This window comes from Acanthaster planci, linkage group LG04 (assembly GCF_054643075.1).
Source record: "Acanthaster planci isolate LZ-2023a linkage group LG04, COTS_SCS, whole genome shotgun sequence".
Taxonomy (NCBI): Eukaryota; Metazoa; Echinodermata; class Asteroidea; order Valvatida; family Acanthasteridae; genus Acanthaster; species Acanthaster planci.
In genome coordinates, this window is record NC_141780.1 from 8,997,891 (window position 1) to 9,011,639 (window position 13,749).

At 39.1% G+C, this 13,749-nt stretch overlaps 1 protein-coding gene across 3 annotated transcripts in view; it reads right to left on the minus strand.

Moving 5' to 3' along the window:
• Nucleotides 1-13,749, minus strand: part of LOC110974872 (G-patch domain and KOW motifs-containing protein-like) — a 41,537-nt gene that overhangs the window by 15,320 nt on the left and 12,468 nt on the right. Inside the window, exons 2-7 of one of the 3 annotated variants that reach the window (XM_022226791.2) lie at nt 11,216-11,297; nt 10,841-11,016; nt 10,383-10,522; nt 9,922-10,028; nt 5,319-5,520; nt 1,813-1,945 (exon numbers count right to left, since the gene is read on the minus strand). In XM_022226791.2, the coding sequence (XP_022082483.2) occupies nt 1,813-1,945; nt 5,319-5,520; nt 9,922-10,028; nt 10,383-10,522; nt 10,841-11,016; nt 11,216-11,297 (840 nt within the window). Of the gene's footprint in view, nt 1-1,812; nt 1,946-5,318; nt 5,521-9,921; nt 10,029-10,382; nt 10,523-10,840; nt 11,022-11,215; nt 11,298-13,749 lie in introns of all 3 variants that reach the window. The other 2 variants (XM_022226788.2, XM_087135819.1) reach the window with 2 other exon arrangements.

Genomic DNA, 13,749 nt, shown 5'->3' on the forward strand with positions numbered 1-13,749 from the left:
CGCATTTACATGTAACCCGGCAATGAGTATCAACAATTCACAATGTACAATGCAGCCACGACTCTTAAGCAGGAGCAAGTAGGGTTGTCTTGTAATGTGCATGACATCACAATGATCAACCTTGAATGCAATTGCTGCTGTTTGACATTCACCAATAATTGTTCTTTTGCTATTTTATACATCTGCGGAGACATAGAACTTGAGAAAAGAAAGCATGACAACTTCAGAATGGCCATGTGGTAAGAAGGCTATACATTTTCTGCCAGAAGCATCAAGCCATCAAGACGTCATGAATTTTTGCAAGCCAATCTAGTGATAGTATTATGTACATGTATGCCAAGACAACAAAAATATTTCCATGAGATGACACTCTACCAATGGCAAACTCAGCCCGGTTTTCTTTACAATGATTTCAACCCAGGAAAAAGAGTATCAACTTGGGTTGAAAACTCTCAACCCTGGTCCATAGCACGGTTGAGTTAACTTGGGATAAAGTCAACAATGGAGACTGGAGTGGAAACAGAGTTGATGCCAGGTTGAAAATTGTCACATGCGAATCTTTAGCTGTTTTCAACCATGTGTCCAACCTGCATCCGAGATTTGTCTGTAGTTAAATGGCCTCTAGTGTGGGAATTACTTTACTGTTACGTGAAAAAACAATGCTGTGAAAATACTCAATTGGGGGGGTTATGTGAACACGGAATTTTTTATTCTGGTTTAAATAAACCATAACCCAAAATTACCTCTTAAATTTGTTTCAATAAAGAGGGTAGCCTTGTAATGTGTGCTCCTGCTTTAGTCCACATAAAACTTGCAAAACCTACATGTGAACAACCCTTTCAACAGAAAACAATTATTTGGTAGCCATTGGCTCCTAATGGGCAAAAATCTAGGCACCAGCACTTTCATGAAAGTTTAGTAATCAATTGACCCTAAAGGGAAAAATATTTTCGCTTGTAAAAAAGGCAGCAATAACTTTTGATCTTAGTCTACAGTAAAACTTATGGGGAATTAGTACATGTAATAATATACATGGTAAGTACTTAATTGTGCACAGATTTGACAGAACTACACCATTAATCGCTACATGTATGTGCGCTGAATATTCATGAACGTACATGTACGTACACACACACCCTTACATATGTATACTTGTAGGGTATTTCCTAGGCAAATGGCAACTGTATGGTGAAAATATGATCGCATTGGCAGAAATATTTTACAGACTGACTGAGGCTTTTATGTACTTTCTTTCAAGTAAGATATTCCTGCATTATACAGCAGTCCTACATGTATTCAGAGATTTTATCAGTGGTGTTCCTTCCCCCAACGTGGTGTAGACCTGTCCACATCAAACACGTACATTACTTTACTCCACCTACTGGTACTAGTATTGTGGACATTCCTTCATTCTTTTCCCTTTGGAACAGACACACCTTTACCACAAAAATGTCAATTCAACTGTTTCCAGAAAGGGAGTAACCTTGTTTAAACCAGACTTACATGTAACTCATATGAGGTTCCCACAAGCTGTATTATTTGGGCCTCATCTGTTCAGGGGTCCACACAAGGTATGCAAAGTTGGTACACCATCAAGCATGCACACAAATACATGTACACCAAATGGGCAAGGCAGAAACTGTATGTTCCTTTGCTTGGCTGGTGGGGTACATGTATAAAGTTACCCCATTAGAACTTCTTGTGGAGAGAAAAATGTGCCCCAATCTTTGCATGATTACTCAGTTGAAGAAGGCTGCATTAATATTCAAACTACTCATGACATGCAGTTTAAGGAAACAGAAAGTTACTTACTTATGTCTTTTGAGAATCGCTTGTATTCCTCCTTCTCAACAATCGTCACATTATATTGACTGAGAGTTACTGCTTGGCCACTGAGTGCCAGCTTGATGACCAGACGAGCATTATCCTCATCTACTCCCTCAATCTACAACAAAGCAAGTTTTTAATAATATTTAGCTGTTAGCATTGGAAGCAATGAAACTAGAGCTACCCTGTCATTTAACACCATTTCTATTTTTCCTAAAAATTACACACAAAGTTCCAGGGTGTAAGTGGCCACTTAAAATTAAAGCTGAAAATAGCTAGCAAAGAGCTGAAACGTAAGTTTTACGTCAAAGTGTTTGTACCAGAGGACTTGATGTCAAAACTTCTCTCATTAACAAGGAAAATTCAGAGTATTTTTAAACTGATGTATTCTAAAGCAGCTAAGAAATAACTTGAAAAAATATAAGCCATGAAAATTGACGGAAAATAATGAGAAAAGTTTGGCTCTCTTCATCCTTTTACCGTTTATAATCACTCTCCCTATACCAGCATATCTGCCAGGTCTTATACCTTTCAATCACAGACAATAATCTTTAAGTTTTGGTTGCATCAAAAACATGTAATGAGTACAATATGTTATATGTTCGTTGCGAAAGTAATATCTGACGGAGTTTTGACGACACTCGAGAATTTTGACAAAATATGCATAACATTCAAGAATGCTGAAAATGCTGTCATATGCAGTGCTTGAAAATTCCAAGTGCAATGGTCATATTGCCTCTTAGTTTGGAGATATCCCCGCTGAAAATGAAATTAAAATTAACAATTATTAGTGAGAGCTATTTTTAATATCGAGATTATGGTTTTAATATGTGTAAATGTTATCACCTTTCATCACATATAAATCTGTGTAAAATAACAGCGGGGAGTATCATTCCCCAGTAACTTTTATTGGCCAGAATTTCAACAGGTTGTTCACATCCAAAAAATGCTGACGTTCGAGACTTCAATTCTGATTAAGTTGAAAGATGGGCATGGTCAGCATTGCTCCAGATATAAACCATGACTTCCCACATTTCATCAGACATTGGGAATTAATTCACTGCTGTTCACTTCAGGAAAAATAAACCCCCAAAGTTGAACTTTATCTAATGGTCCATATTTTGAGGAACTTGCCACTCCCTTTACTTGCATGTACATGTAAGGTTTAATGCTCTGAAAGGTGCAATGTTATCCATGCTTTCCAAGACAAGTGAGGGCACTGTTGTGGAGATGTTATCCTGGGAAGACATTTATTGATTGCATAGGTTTTGTATTAAAATGTGTTCCCAGAATTTACTTCCTGAAAACATTGCTGGGAAAACCACTGGTGTCCGCTTACCCAGTAAATTAGCAAAGAAGAGAAACTTTTGCCCAGCAACATTTTTGACATTTTTGTGTACATTTATAGACTTTCTTGTTTTGTTCATGAATATGAAAATACTCATTAGCATAAAATCTGAAAGACAGCAAAATACCCTTTGAAATAGTGAAACAAAAGTTGAAAATATGGTTAACTGGAACACAAAGGTGCAACTGGGAAGGTCTGTAATAAAAAACAAAACATTGCACCTACCCTTTGAGTTGTGGTAGGAAAGCATTTTTATTGTTTTAGCAATTCAATCATCTTGACTTGTGGCCTATGGGTCCAAATCCATTGGCCTCTGCAGGACATCAAGACCATCTCACATACATGTACCAAGTTTGTAGCTAGTATGTCCAATTATCTTGCTTGCATTATGGTGAGAAAACTAGAGATCTACTTTTGAACCATTAAATGGCTTTGACTTTTGACCATGGGGTCCAAAATCAAAAGGCCTCTGGGGGATGCCAAAAACAAACTCCAATCCAACTTCTAATTCAACATGTACAGCCTTTCTAAAGTTCCGGTGAGAAAAACATTTTGATTGCTTTAACCATTTAAATGACTTTGATCTTTGGGGTACAAAATCAGCTTCTACAAAACTTCAAGACCAGCCCACATACCAAATCTGAACTTTCTGTTAACCACTTGCTGCCGGGGGCAGTTATCAATGTTGATGATGCTGGTCCGGGATAATAATCATTTTTTTCTGTTTTCAAAATTCTTTAAAAATTCCTATCTTCATTTACTGGACACTTACAAACATGTAAAGGACTCTCTGGTGTCCACTCTAGCCTGAATGACAAAATCTATTGACACCTCAGTATTTCAGCCGGGCCTGCAGCCTTGTAAAAAGAGCCCAGATTGTGCGGTGTTATACAAGTTTCTTTTGTTCACGAACCTGGTTCAGTGCGCTGCTGATCTGTTTTCAATAGAGGCCAAATGAGCAAGCAGCAGTGCTGTGTGGCTCATCGCAGCGGTGTCGGAGCGCTTTTGTCCCCGGTGGTAATCCGCTGGCTCTCAATGCCCCAAACCGTGGTATACTGTTTCCAAACAAGACTGGATTATCTCCACTTTTGAGAGTGACAAAATGTCGGTAATGCCCAGCAGCCTGGTCTTTTGTTCGGAGTACAGTCTTTTGTTACAAGGCCCCGTTCCCTTTGTCCAAGTTCAGAGACCCCGGCCATGCATATAAAACATATGTGTCCGGATCCGGAATCCCCGGCAGGAAGTGGTTAAGTCCTTCTCATGTTAAAGTAAGAAACTTGCTGGCCAAATAGACAAAAAGCAAATAACACATGTTGCAATGATTTGAGTCAATGACTAGATTCCGGTCACAATTTCTGGCTACCGAGTTCCTGATGGGAAAATGAATCGACTTGACTAGAGTCACAGTGAGCAAATGACTCATGTTATGAATATGGTATCCTAGATGTACAGTGGCCATGAAATTCTGTATATCTATACACTAGATTATTCTGTGTTCCACTTGTGCTCATGTATGTTAGTGTACTGAGCCGTGTTTGCCATCTCATGATGAATTCGGACAGTGATAATGATTATGAAATAGATTGTGATGATGAATCTGATCAAAATGAAACTTCAGAAATGCCCATGGAGAGAAGTGATTAGGATGAATCACAGGCCTGTGAAAGAAGTGATTCTCTGTCAGATGGAAGAACCACAACAGTTTCTTCTTCATATTCCAATACTTCAAGTGATGATAATATTCTACCAGTAGCAGGTGGACCCAGAATGAGAGGCTAACCACATGATCATGGAGCTCGCACTAGAGGAGGATGTGGCCGTGGAGCTGCTCTCACTCCGGTTCATGGACAAGGAGGTTGCGATCGTAGTCAAATTAGAGCAGCATATCCAGCTCAAGCAGCACACAAAGGCAGAGCAGTTGGAGGAAGAAATCCTGTGCCTGCTGCCTCGCCACATAATTGGTCAAATGTTGCACAAAATCCACCAGATTTCATTTTCAGGGAAAATCCTGGTCTTTGCAATTGGTATGCTAAGCTTGCATACACAAGCAGGACAAGGTGGAGCATAAAATTGCATTTCATCACACCTTTGATTAATTAGAGGAAATATCAGCAAGTCAACATTTTAGTCCGAGTCTTCTTACCTTTCCATACAGGTTTTTGTGAGCTCCACTACAGACAAGTACTCCAACCCCCTTAGAAAACCTCTTGACTTCCTCTTCCTCTTTCTTATCCCCAGGTTTTACCTTCAAAGACCTCTTTCTCTCAAGCATATCTCCTGGTCTTCTGTCTGCTCCAAGGCCCTGACCCTTGGGACGCAAAACTGCCTCAATGGGCTTTACAACTCTACAAGAAAAACATTTTGACAAAACAAAAATTTTTTTCAGTTACACAGAATTTTAGAACTGGTGATCGTATTTTTGGGCTAATTGTGCTTTAATGTCAAACGGACCCTCAAATTTTATGTATCAACCAGTACACAACTCAACGCAGTGATGTTGGTTTTGTCAACTGCTTTACTTCACTCTGAAGGTACATGTACACTTAACATTATAAATAACACTGATCAAGCTGGCTTAAACCCATTTTTGTAGGGGGTGCTGGGTTAGAGAAATATGTATTCCTGTCTATGAAAAAGTATATTCCACACTTGGAATATATATTCCATACTTTCACCACACCAAGGAGTTGGGGGTGGTGCAGCACCCATAGACTCATGTTTCTATCATGTCTATGGGCTTTACATGTTTTGCATGGGAGGGTACTGCCTGATGGAAGAAGTGTGTATCATCCAACCCATTACATCGCTCGATTGAGCACTGTTCCAAGACACTTTTTTCTCTGTTTGTCATTTCAAAACTTGAATCAACTCAGCTCTGTAACTCTACAAAGTTAACCACTTCATGCCGGGTCATTTTTCAATGTTGATGATGCTGGGCCGGCATGACTATCATTTTTTCCGTTTTCAAAATCCTTCAAAAATTCATCATGTCATTTAACGGTCGTTTATACCCGCACCAAATAATCTTTAGGCACTACTCTAAGTTGACAGGTGACCTTCATTGATGCCTGAGTATTTCAGCCAGGCCTGCAGCCTTGTAAACAGAGCCCAGATTGTGCGGTGTTGTATAACTGTCTTTTGTTCACAAACCTGGCTCAGTGCACTACCGGCCTCTTTTCAATAGGGGCCAGATTAGCGTGCAGCGGTACTGTGTGGCTCATCACTGCGGTGGTGGAGCGCTTTTGTCCCTGGTGGTAATCCGCTCGCTCTCAATGCCCCAAACCCTGGTATACGGTTTCAAAACAAGGCTGGATTATTACCACTTTTGAGAGTGAAAAATGTCAGTAATACCCAGCAGCCTGGTCTTTTGTTCGGAGTACGGTCTTTTGTTACAGGGCCCTGTTTCCTTTGTCCGAGTTCGGAGATCCCCGGCCACGCATATAAACCATATGGCTCCGATTCCGGAGTCCCCGGCAGGACGTGGTTCAGACTTTTCTTTGTTTTCCATTTAAAACCCTGGAACATTTCAACATTTATATATGACATACATGTACAGTACAAAGTACTGGCTGTACTTGCCAGTTTTTTGTGGTACAACTGATCTGTGAGCAAACAATAAGTAGTATGGTTAAATGCAGTAATACAAGTACATGTACATGTAACTATACAAACAACTACATTCAAATGAAAATCTGTCTGGTTTGATATACTGCAATGAGTTTATCAAAAACAAAATAATGTTTTTTTTTCTCAACAAGTACATATAACTGTATCTACACCCTGCAAGTCACTACAAATTTTAGCTATGGAGGAAACCAGTGATATACAAATAATCAATGTTATGAGTGTAGTAGCAAGAATTATTACAGGTATTTCATAGGACGACCGAGTGAAAGTTCTATTCCACAAGGCCAAGCAACATATAATTAAGACAGAACTATGTCATATTGCAGCAATGGTCCACAAAGAATCTGTGGCAACCAACCTCTCCAAGCATATAATGAAAATGACTAGCGCATAAAAAAAGAACATTAGTTATGCATGTCACTTGTTGATGGTTATTTCAGTATGTGTACTAGAAGCTGCTCAAGCAGGCTTTCGAGTGCTCTACTTGTACCCCAGCCAAAGAACTTCAAGGACTTTTTTCATGGAATGAAGAGTCGGACAAAAACGGACAACAGTGGAAAATAATGCATTACATGGCATCATTGTATCCATTGCCTTTTAATGTTTGTTTCACCAAGTTTTCATTCGTATTTCTGAATAGTCCTTGTGGGGTGACAAAACTTTAGGAAATGTTCTCTCTGTTCTAAGGTTTACCAATACAAATGTTTGTAGCACATGACTCAGAGCCTTGAGTTTCCAATATCTCCCACCAATATGGAATCAATTTTCTGTCAAGTTTGGTGTTTGATTAGTTTATTTGCATGTATCCAACATGCACTTAAGAACCACAGTGTCCATTGCAAACTACACGTACATGTACACGGACATGTGAATACACGACTGTGAACTGATCACCATTCTGATGTAACATCAAGCTACTTAGAGTGTTATAAAAGTGAGTGCAAAGAATATGAAAAAAAAACTATTATCCAACCATGCCAGACCTATTATCTTGTGTGATATGAATATTACTTGCTTCTGCAAAGCCAAGAGCACTATGTATACCTAAGGGTGTTCAAAGTCATGCATTTCATAGTCATTTGTGAACCAGTAAGTCTGCTGAGTTCCAACCAACGGAAAAACTGCAGCCTTTCTTAGTCCAGCTCAGGGCTCATATGCCCATCTTTTTAGCTGATGTTTTCACCTGTTTTACGAGGAAAATTAAGGGTGACAAGGGAATTTTTTAACATCAGTGATTAGTGGTCCCTGTCCCATGTAATTTTATTGTTCTGGGCCAATAAAAACCATTCTTGACATTGCAAGAATAAATCTCCAAATACAGATTTGTCCACAATATTCTCTTATACTTAATGGTTGAACTCGGAATAATCATACTTGTATTCGATACCAGCTCAAGTATAAAACAATCCCAATACCAAATTTCTGCATCATCAAATTTACAAAAAGGTTCCATGCAGTTTGCAGTATGGATGTCACAGGTATTCAAAGGCTACTTATTTTTTAGGAAATCAGAATTATTTGCAGACATTCTATCAGGTTAGACGAGAAACAAATCAAATGATCCATTTTCAAAAATAGTTGATATGAAGCTGGTTTTCAAAGCAATGTTGTTTATGCATTTACATTTTAAGTACATGTATTGGGGTTTAAAATAACACACCATTTCTATCATGCACAATTTTTGGACAATTTTATTGTCATATCTTAAGAATTGATTGAAAAATATTACAAAAACACAAAGATTACAATGAAGTATGGTCTCCAATAAAAAAATCACCTACTTTCTGAAAAAATATTGAATATCGATATACCAGCATTATTGTTTCAAATCAGCTTCTTTTCTCAGAGTATTAAAAAAGGTTTCTGCAATTCAAGTCACAAAAGTTGATCGATATCTACATGACTGCATGTATTTTCTGAATTCATGAATCAATTTTGTGGTAGCAGTCACTGCCTTTGAAGCAATTTAGCAAATCAAGATTTTCCATGGAAGGGAGAATTCCAAGTTAAACATGCGGTGACTTAGGCTGAATCCTGAGGTATTGTAACAAGGTTTCTAAGGGACCAAGGGTTCCTCTATAATGAGCTCACTATCTCCCGGTCAGTGCATACCAATGTAATCATCAGACTACATGTCCATGTACATGTTGTCTGGTCAGGAATGCACACAATAGAACCAACTAATGTGCCGTAATCTCCCAGCACCACTCACTGGTAACTTAAAAAGACTTTGAAAGGAAACTTTCCAGGACATTTAGAATTACATGTGCATGCTTTGATCCCATATTAACAGGGTACACCATCTTCTGGCCCAGCCTACAATACTGAAGGTCATGGGCAAGAACTCTCGACCAGACTCTCTCATCTTTTTGGAGAAAGACTCTCTTTATCAATTTTTACCTTTAAAAAGGAAAACAAAAGAAACAATAAGGACAAGCTAATTTAACCATTTGTCCATATCCATCACAGAGTTGCCAGAGCCATTTCACAAGTTTCACACTTTAAATTCTCACCCCTAGCCATGTGCCACAACTAAGCCTTTCGTGATATTGCTGTGTCTGGGGCTGGTTCAACCATGCCAGGAACCAGGGTTGAAAATTTTATCCAAGGAGTCAGACACTTTCCAAGTGTGACTGAGAATGTTCTGATTCATAGAGTGATACAGACAGGGGTGCCTTCACCTCATGGAAAACATCAGAGGATAAAAACTTGATGTCATTGCCACAATTCAACTGAAAATACCATACACAGCAAATACTGTGCAGTTTGATTATGGCTCTGACTGAAATAAAGTCTGACCAGTCTGGCTCAGTAATGCCTGACCAGAAGTTGCCAAAAGTCAAATACGAGCAATACCTAATTAATCTGATTTTTTTGACATGAAAATCCACACAGGGTTATCCCTCCGTAACAAAAGCAGTTACCACAAAGATGGCTGCCATGCACAACCTCAATAATGGCACTGTACTACACAATTAATTTTTTAGGAAGGAAGACTTCAATAACCGTCCCTTAGACATGTCATGCTCTCCATCTTGCCCACCAGCTACGTGTGACCAGCAAGTCACAAAAAAGGTAGCCATTAAGACAGCCAACTACCAGAACATAAACAGTCTTACTTCTTCATCTTAGCACCAATTCCTTCGTGCTCCTTCCATCCCATTCCTCTGAGCATGGCCATCCCAAATTGCTCAATAGGGACCTGGTCATAATCAGCAGCAGATGCCTGTAAAAAAATTACTGACTGTATTAGGATATTTATTTGTAAATACTTGTACTACACAGTTTGCACGTTGCTTTTGTACAGTAAACATTTTCATCTATTGCGAACTGCATCACGGATCTACTTTTGAATTTGGACAAAATAAAAAGTGCTGTAAATATCAATTTTTATCTGCAACTTGCTGTATCTGTGATAAATGTTAGCACAAGAAAAGCATGCAAAGAAAAAAACACAAGTATTCAACAAGTATCAGTAATAGTTACAATTCCGTCTTAACTGAATAGCGGATATCTGCTAAATGTCTTAATCAAGACAAATGTGCTGTATACAAATAGTGACATAACCCAAGGCACTGACCCCATCAGGTCTGATAGAGACATCAAGTTTCTCATCAGTCTCAGTTCCCTCAGGGGCTCTGTTCTGCATCAGAAGAGGAATGGTCAAGTTGACATCTTCACTACCACGCCCCTCCCACTCTTCATTATATTGAGCAGCATCTGAAGGTGTAAATGTACAATTCCTTTTAAAATGCTTTGCAAGTTCAGTACTCAGTGCACTGATACTAGAAAATTGACATTGACACTATAAATGCTAATCATTAAACTGACAAAAGAATGATGGTACAAAAACCACTGAGTGTAAAATACCTGGATTAAATGCAAACCTTAAGTTATTATGGATTGAAAATCGATGGATGTAGATTAAGCTTCAGTGCATACCTTTACATGTACTTAAACATGATGTTTGGGGAGAAATCTTAAGAGGGTTGTGAAAATTTAAAAACACGAACAAAAGAAATTAAATACAACCAATACCTTGGATGATTTCTTTGATAGCATCATCATCAAGGTTGTCTGCAGAAGTATTTAAGATCTCGGACCTATCTTCTGCTGTCTTCCTTTCATCTGACTGTTGGCTTCCATGACTTCCATATGCATTACGCTTTATCAATGGAATCACAAGGGGTTTCTCCTTCTCTTTTGGCTTGTTACTGTACTTGTGTGAAGAAAATATACATTTCTCAATTTAACACATGCTACATGTAACATCAATCCATGTTAGTTATACACCAATGATGCTGGCAGTACATGTACAGGTACTAGCTTATTATAAAGTCAACATTCTTCCCAACTTTATTGCTACATATATTACGTTGAATCAGGAACAAATGTGAGCATAATCCACTTAACATTGTTGCCTGCAATATAGGGTCCATGGTGTTTTGTACACCTGAGGGGGAGCCAAGGGTGCCATTTGCCCCAGACTGGTCGACTGGTTGAATTTCAAGATAAGAGAGACAAGACATGAGAAGAGACAATGGCATGAGCATTTTATATAAACAGCAAGGGTGTGAGTGAATTTAGGCATTTGAAAAACATGGTACACACTGAAAGAAAACAAAAGCTGAAGTTATTCACACACAAAAACTAAATTTACTTTGGATGCCTGACATCATGTTCATGCCAAAAATATTCTATTGATGAGGAAATCAGCATGATTGTATTTGATGTCTTCTTCACTACTACTGTAGTTCAAGACTTTAACAAAATTTGTTGCATTCACATGGTGGAAGACACATTTGTTGCCTACAAACTACTCTTCAAAGTATTAAGGATACGGATGTCTCAAAAACTAGGATCATACCCATAGTTAGAACATTTCTACCAGCACTTCTCTTTCCAACTTGTAACCTGCTTTATAACCCCCCTCAAGGTGGCAAGACATGGTTCAGCAATCTGTAGACATTGATCAGTGTGCCAAAGGGGGTAGAGAAGGAGTTGGCTTTGATTCAAAGTAATGAAGAAAGCTAATCCTTATTTGCTCCAATTTCCATAACAGAAATTTTAAAAAGTATTCAAATATTTTAGTAGAAGTCCTATTTTTATTTAAGAAAATAAAGAGGCCAATAACACATTAAATTGCATCACTAGATATCCCTTAGTAGTCATAGCTAAAACCAAAGGGTGACTGTGAAGTTTAGAATCCAGGTTTTTATAACAAATGACACATCCACCTTTAATTTTTTACTTTGTCAAGTCTCAACATTGCAGAACAGATCTACATCTTTGTAGTAGTTAAAAATATTTTTAAAAATATACATGTAGTATATTACATACAGTAAACTCTGACTAAGTCGACATTGCGTAATCCATCATATCATCCAAGTTGGGCGTTTGAAAAAAGTCCTGATCATCTGTAATGCATTTCAATTGAAAATTTCATTTCTAAGACGGCATTTATAAGTTGTTATTTCGTATATGTCGGCATGTTTTTCTTGGTCCCTTTTCCACAATACCACAAAAATTCCCTTGTGTAAGTCGGCATTAAAAAAAATTGTGCTTCAGTATCGGTTTCCTTCGCCAAAAAGTGTCAAGTCCCATGCACGCTGCCTGCATGAGTACATCAATACCAGTAATCCTTCTGATGCTACACGCATGCGCTCTGTCCATTTTGGGGGTCGCCTTCTTGAACGTAGTCTGGTTCACTGCCCAAAGATTCCCCGACGATTCTTGATAATAATTCGCCAGGTAATCAGAATCATCGGGTCTGGTATCCAGACTATATGGAATGAACTTAACCAATGCGCGTGTGGATGAGTATGTTTTCTGTACCATAATGTGTACATATTTGTACGTACTGCACTGTCAATTTGTGATGTGACATGCAAGTGGCTTTCCGTCTTTGCTTCGTCCTTAGGGGCACATGATCAATGATGGAATTTACAGGATAATAATCGAGAACGAATTTGCAGGAATCGACCATGGAGATAGAAATAAACCTGGGTAAATCAAGACATTGAAATAAAAACAAGGAATCATAATGTACATAGGCAATACATGTGTATGTGTAAGTCGGCAAAATGATTACTTACAACAGAAGTCGGCATTCGCGTAAGTCGTCATAATTTCTTGAGTCCCGAGAGTGCCGACTTAGCTGGAGTTTACTGTAGTAACGATATCTTCTTCTCGAGTCACTACGCCTCAAAAAAAACCACTTAGATTGTCCCAGTCCAGCGGTGGATGCATTGCATCGCACACGGGGTCAGAGATGCCAGATCTTCTTGAGTGCAAGGCTCTGGTAGAAGTGGACTGACAAGTAGATGTTGCCTAGTCTACTCCTCTCCACATTGGCAGGTGGTGTCATCATTCTCACTATACCCCTCTTTGCTAGGTTGGATCTGCAACGTCCAACAGCACTTCTTAGTCGGTTGCAGCAAGAAAGACCATGCCTCGCTGGCACCAGATGGTAGAGTTTCCTCCGGGTTGATAGTAGACACTGCATGTGGTGCGTTGGTAAGACGTCAGTCCACAGGGATACACGCTGCTTGTCCGGGCTTTTGTTTAGTGCCTCCACAGAGTGCATGAAACTGTGCCTGGATTTCAGCCTCTTCCTTGTTGGTTAATAATTTAAAAGAGGGTGGCGAGGGTCATTTTCCTGCTTCAGTTTTTCCTTGTGAGATGCGACAGTCCTGGGGATGCTAGGGGGTGCAATCCCACTCAGTAGGTAAAGGTCCTCAACCTTCATGGGCTTTAGGCAGCCAGTAATAACCTAACATGCAGAATTCAGAACAGGGTCGATCTTGGTGGCATGAGCTGATCTACTCCAGACAGGTGACGCGTACTCTGCAGTAGAGTAGCATAAAGCGAGTGCTGTTGTATGTACTGTCTTGGCATCAGCACCCCACTTTGTATTGGTCAGCTTCCTGAGGATACTATTCCTAGAT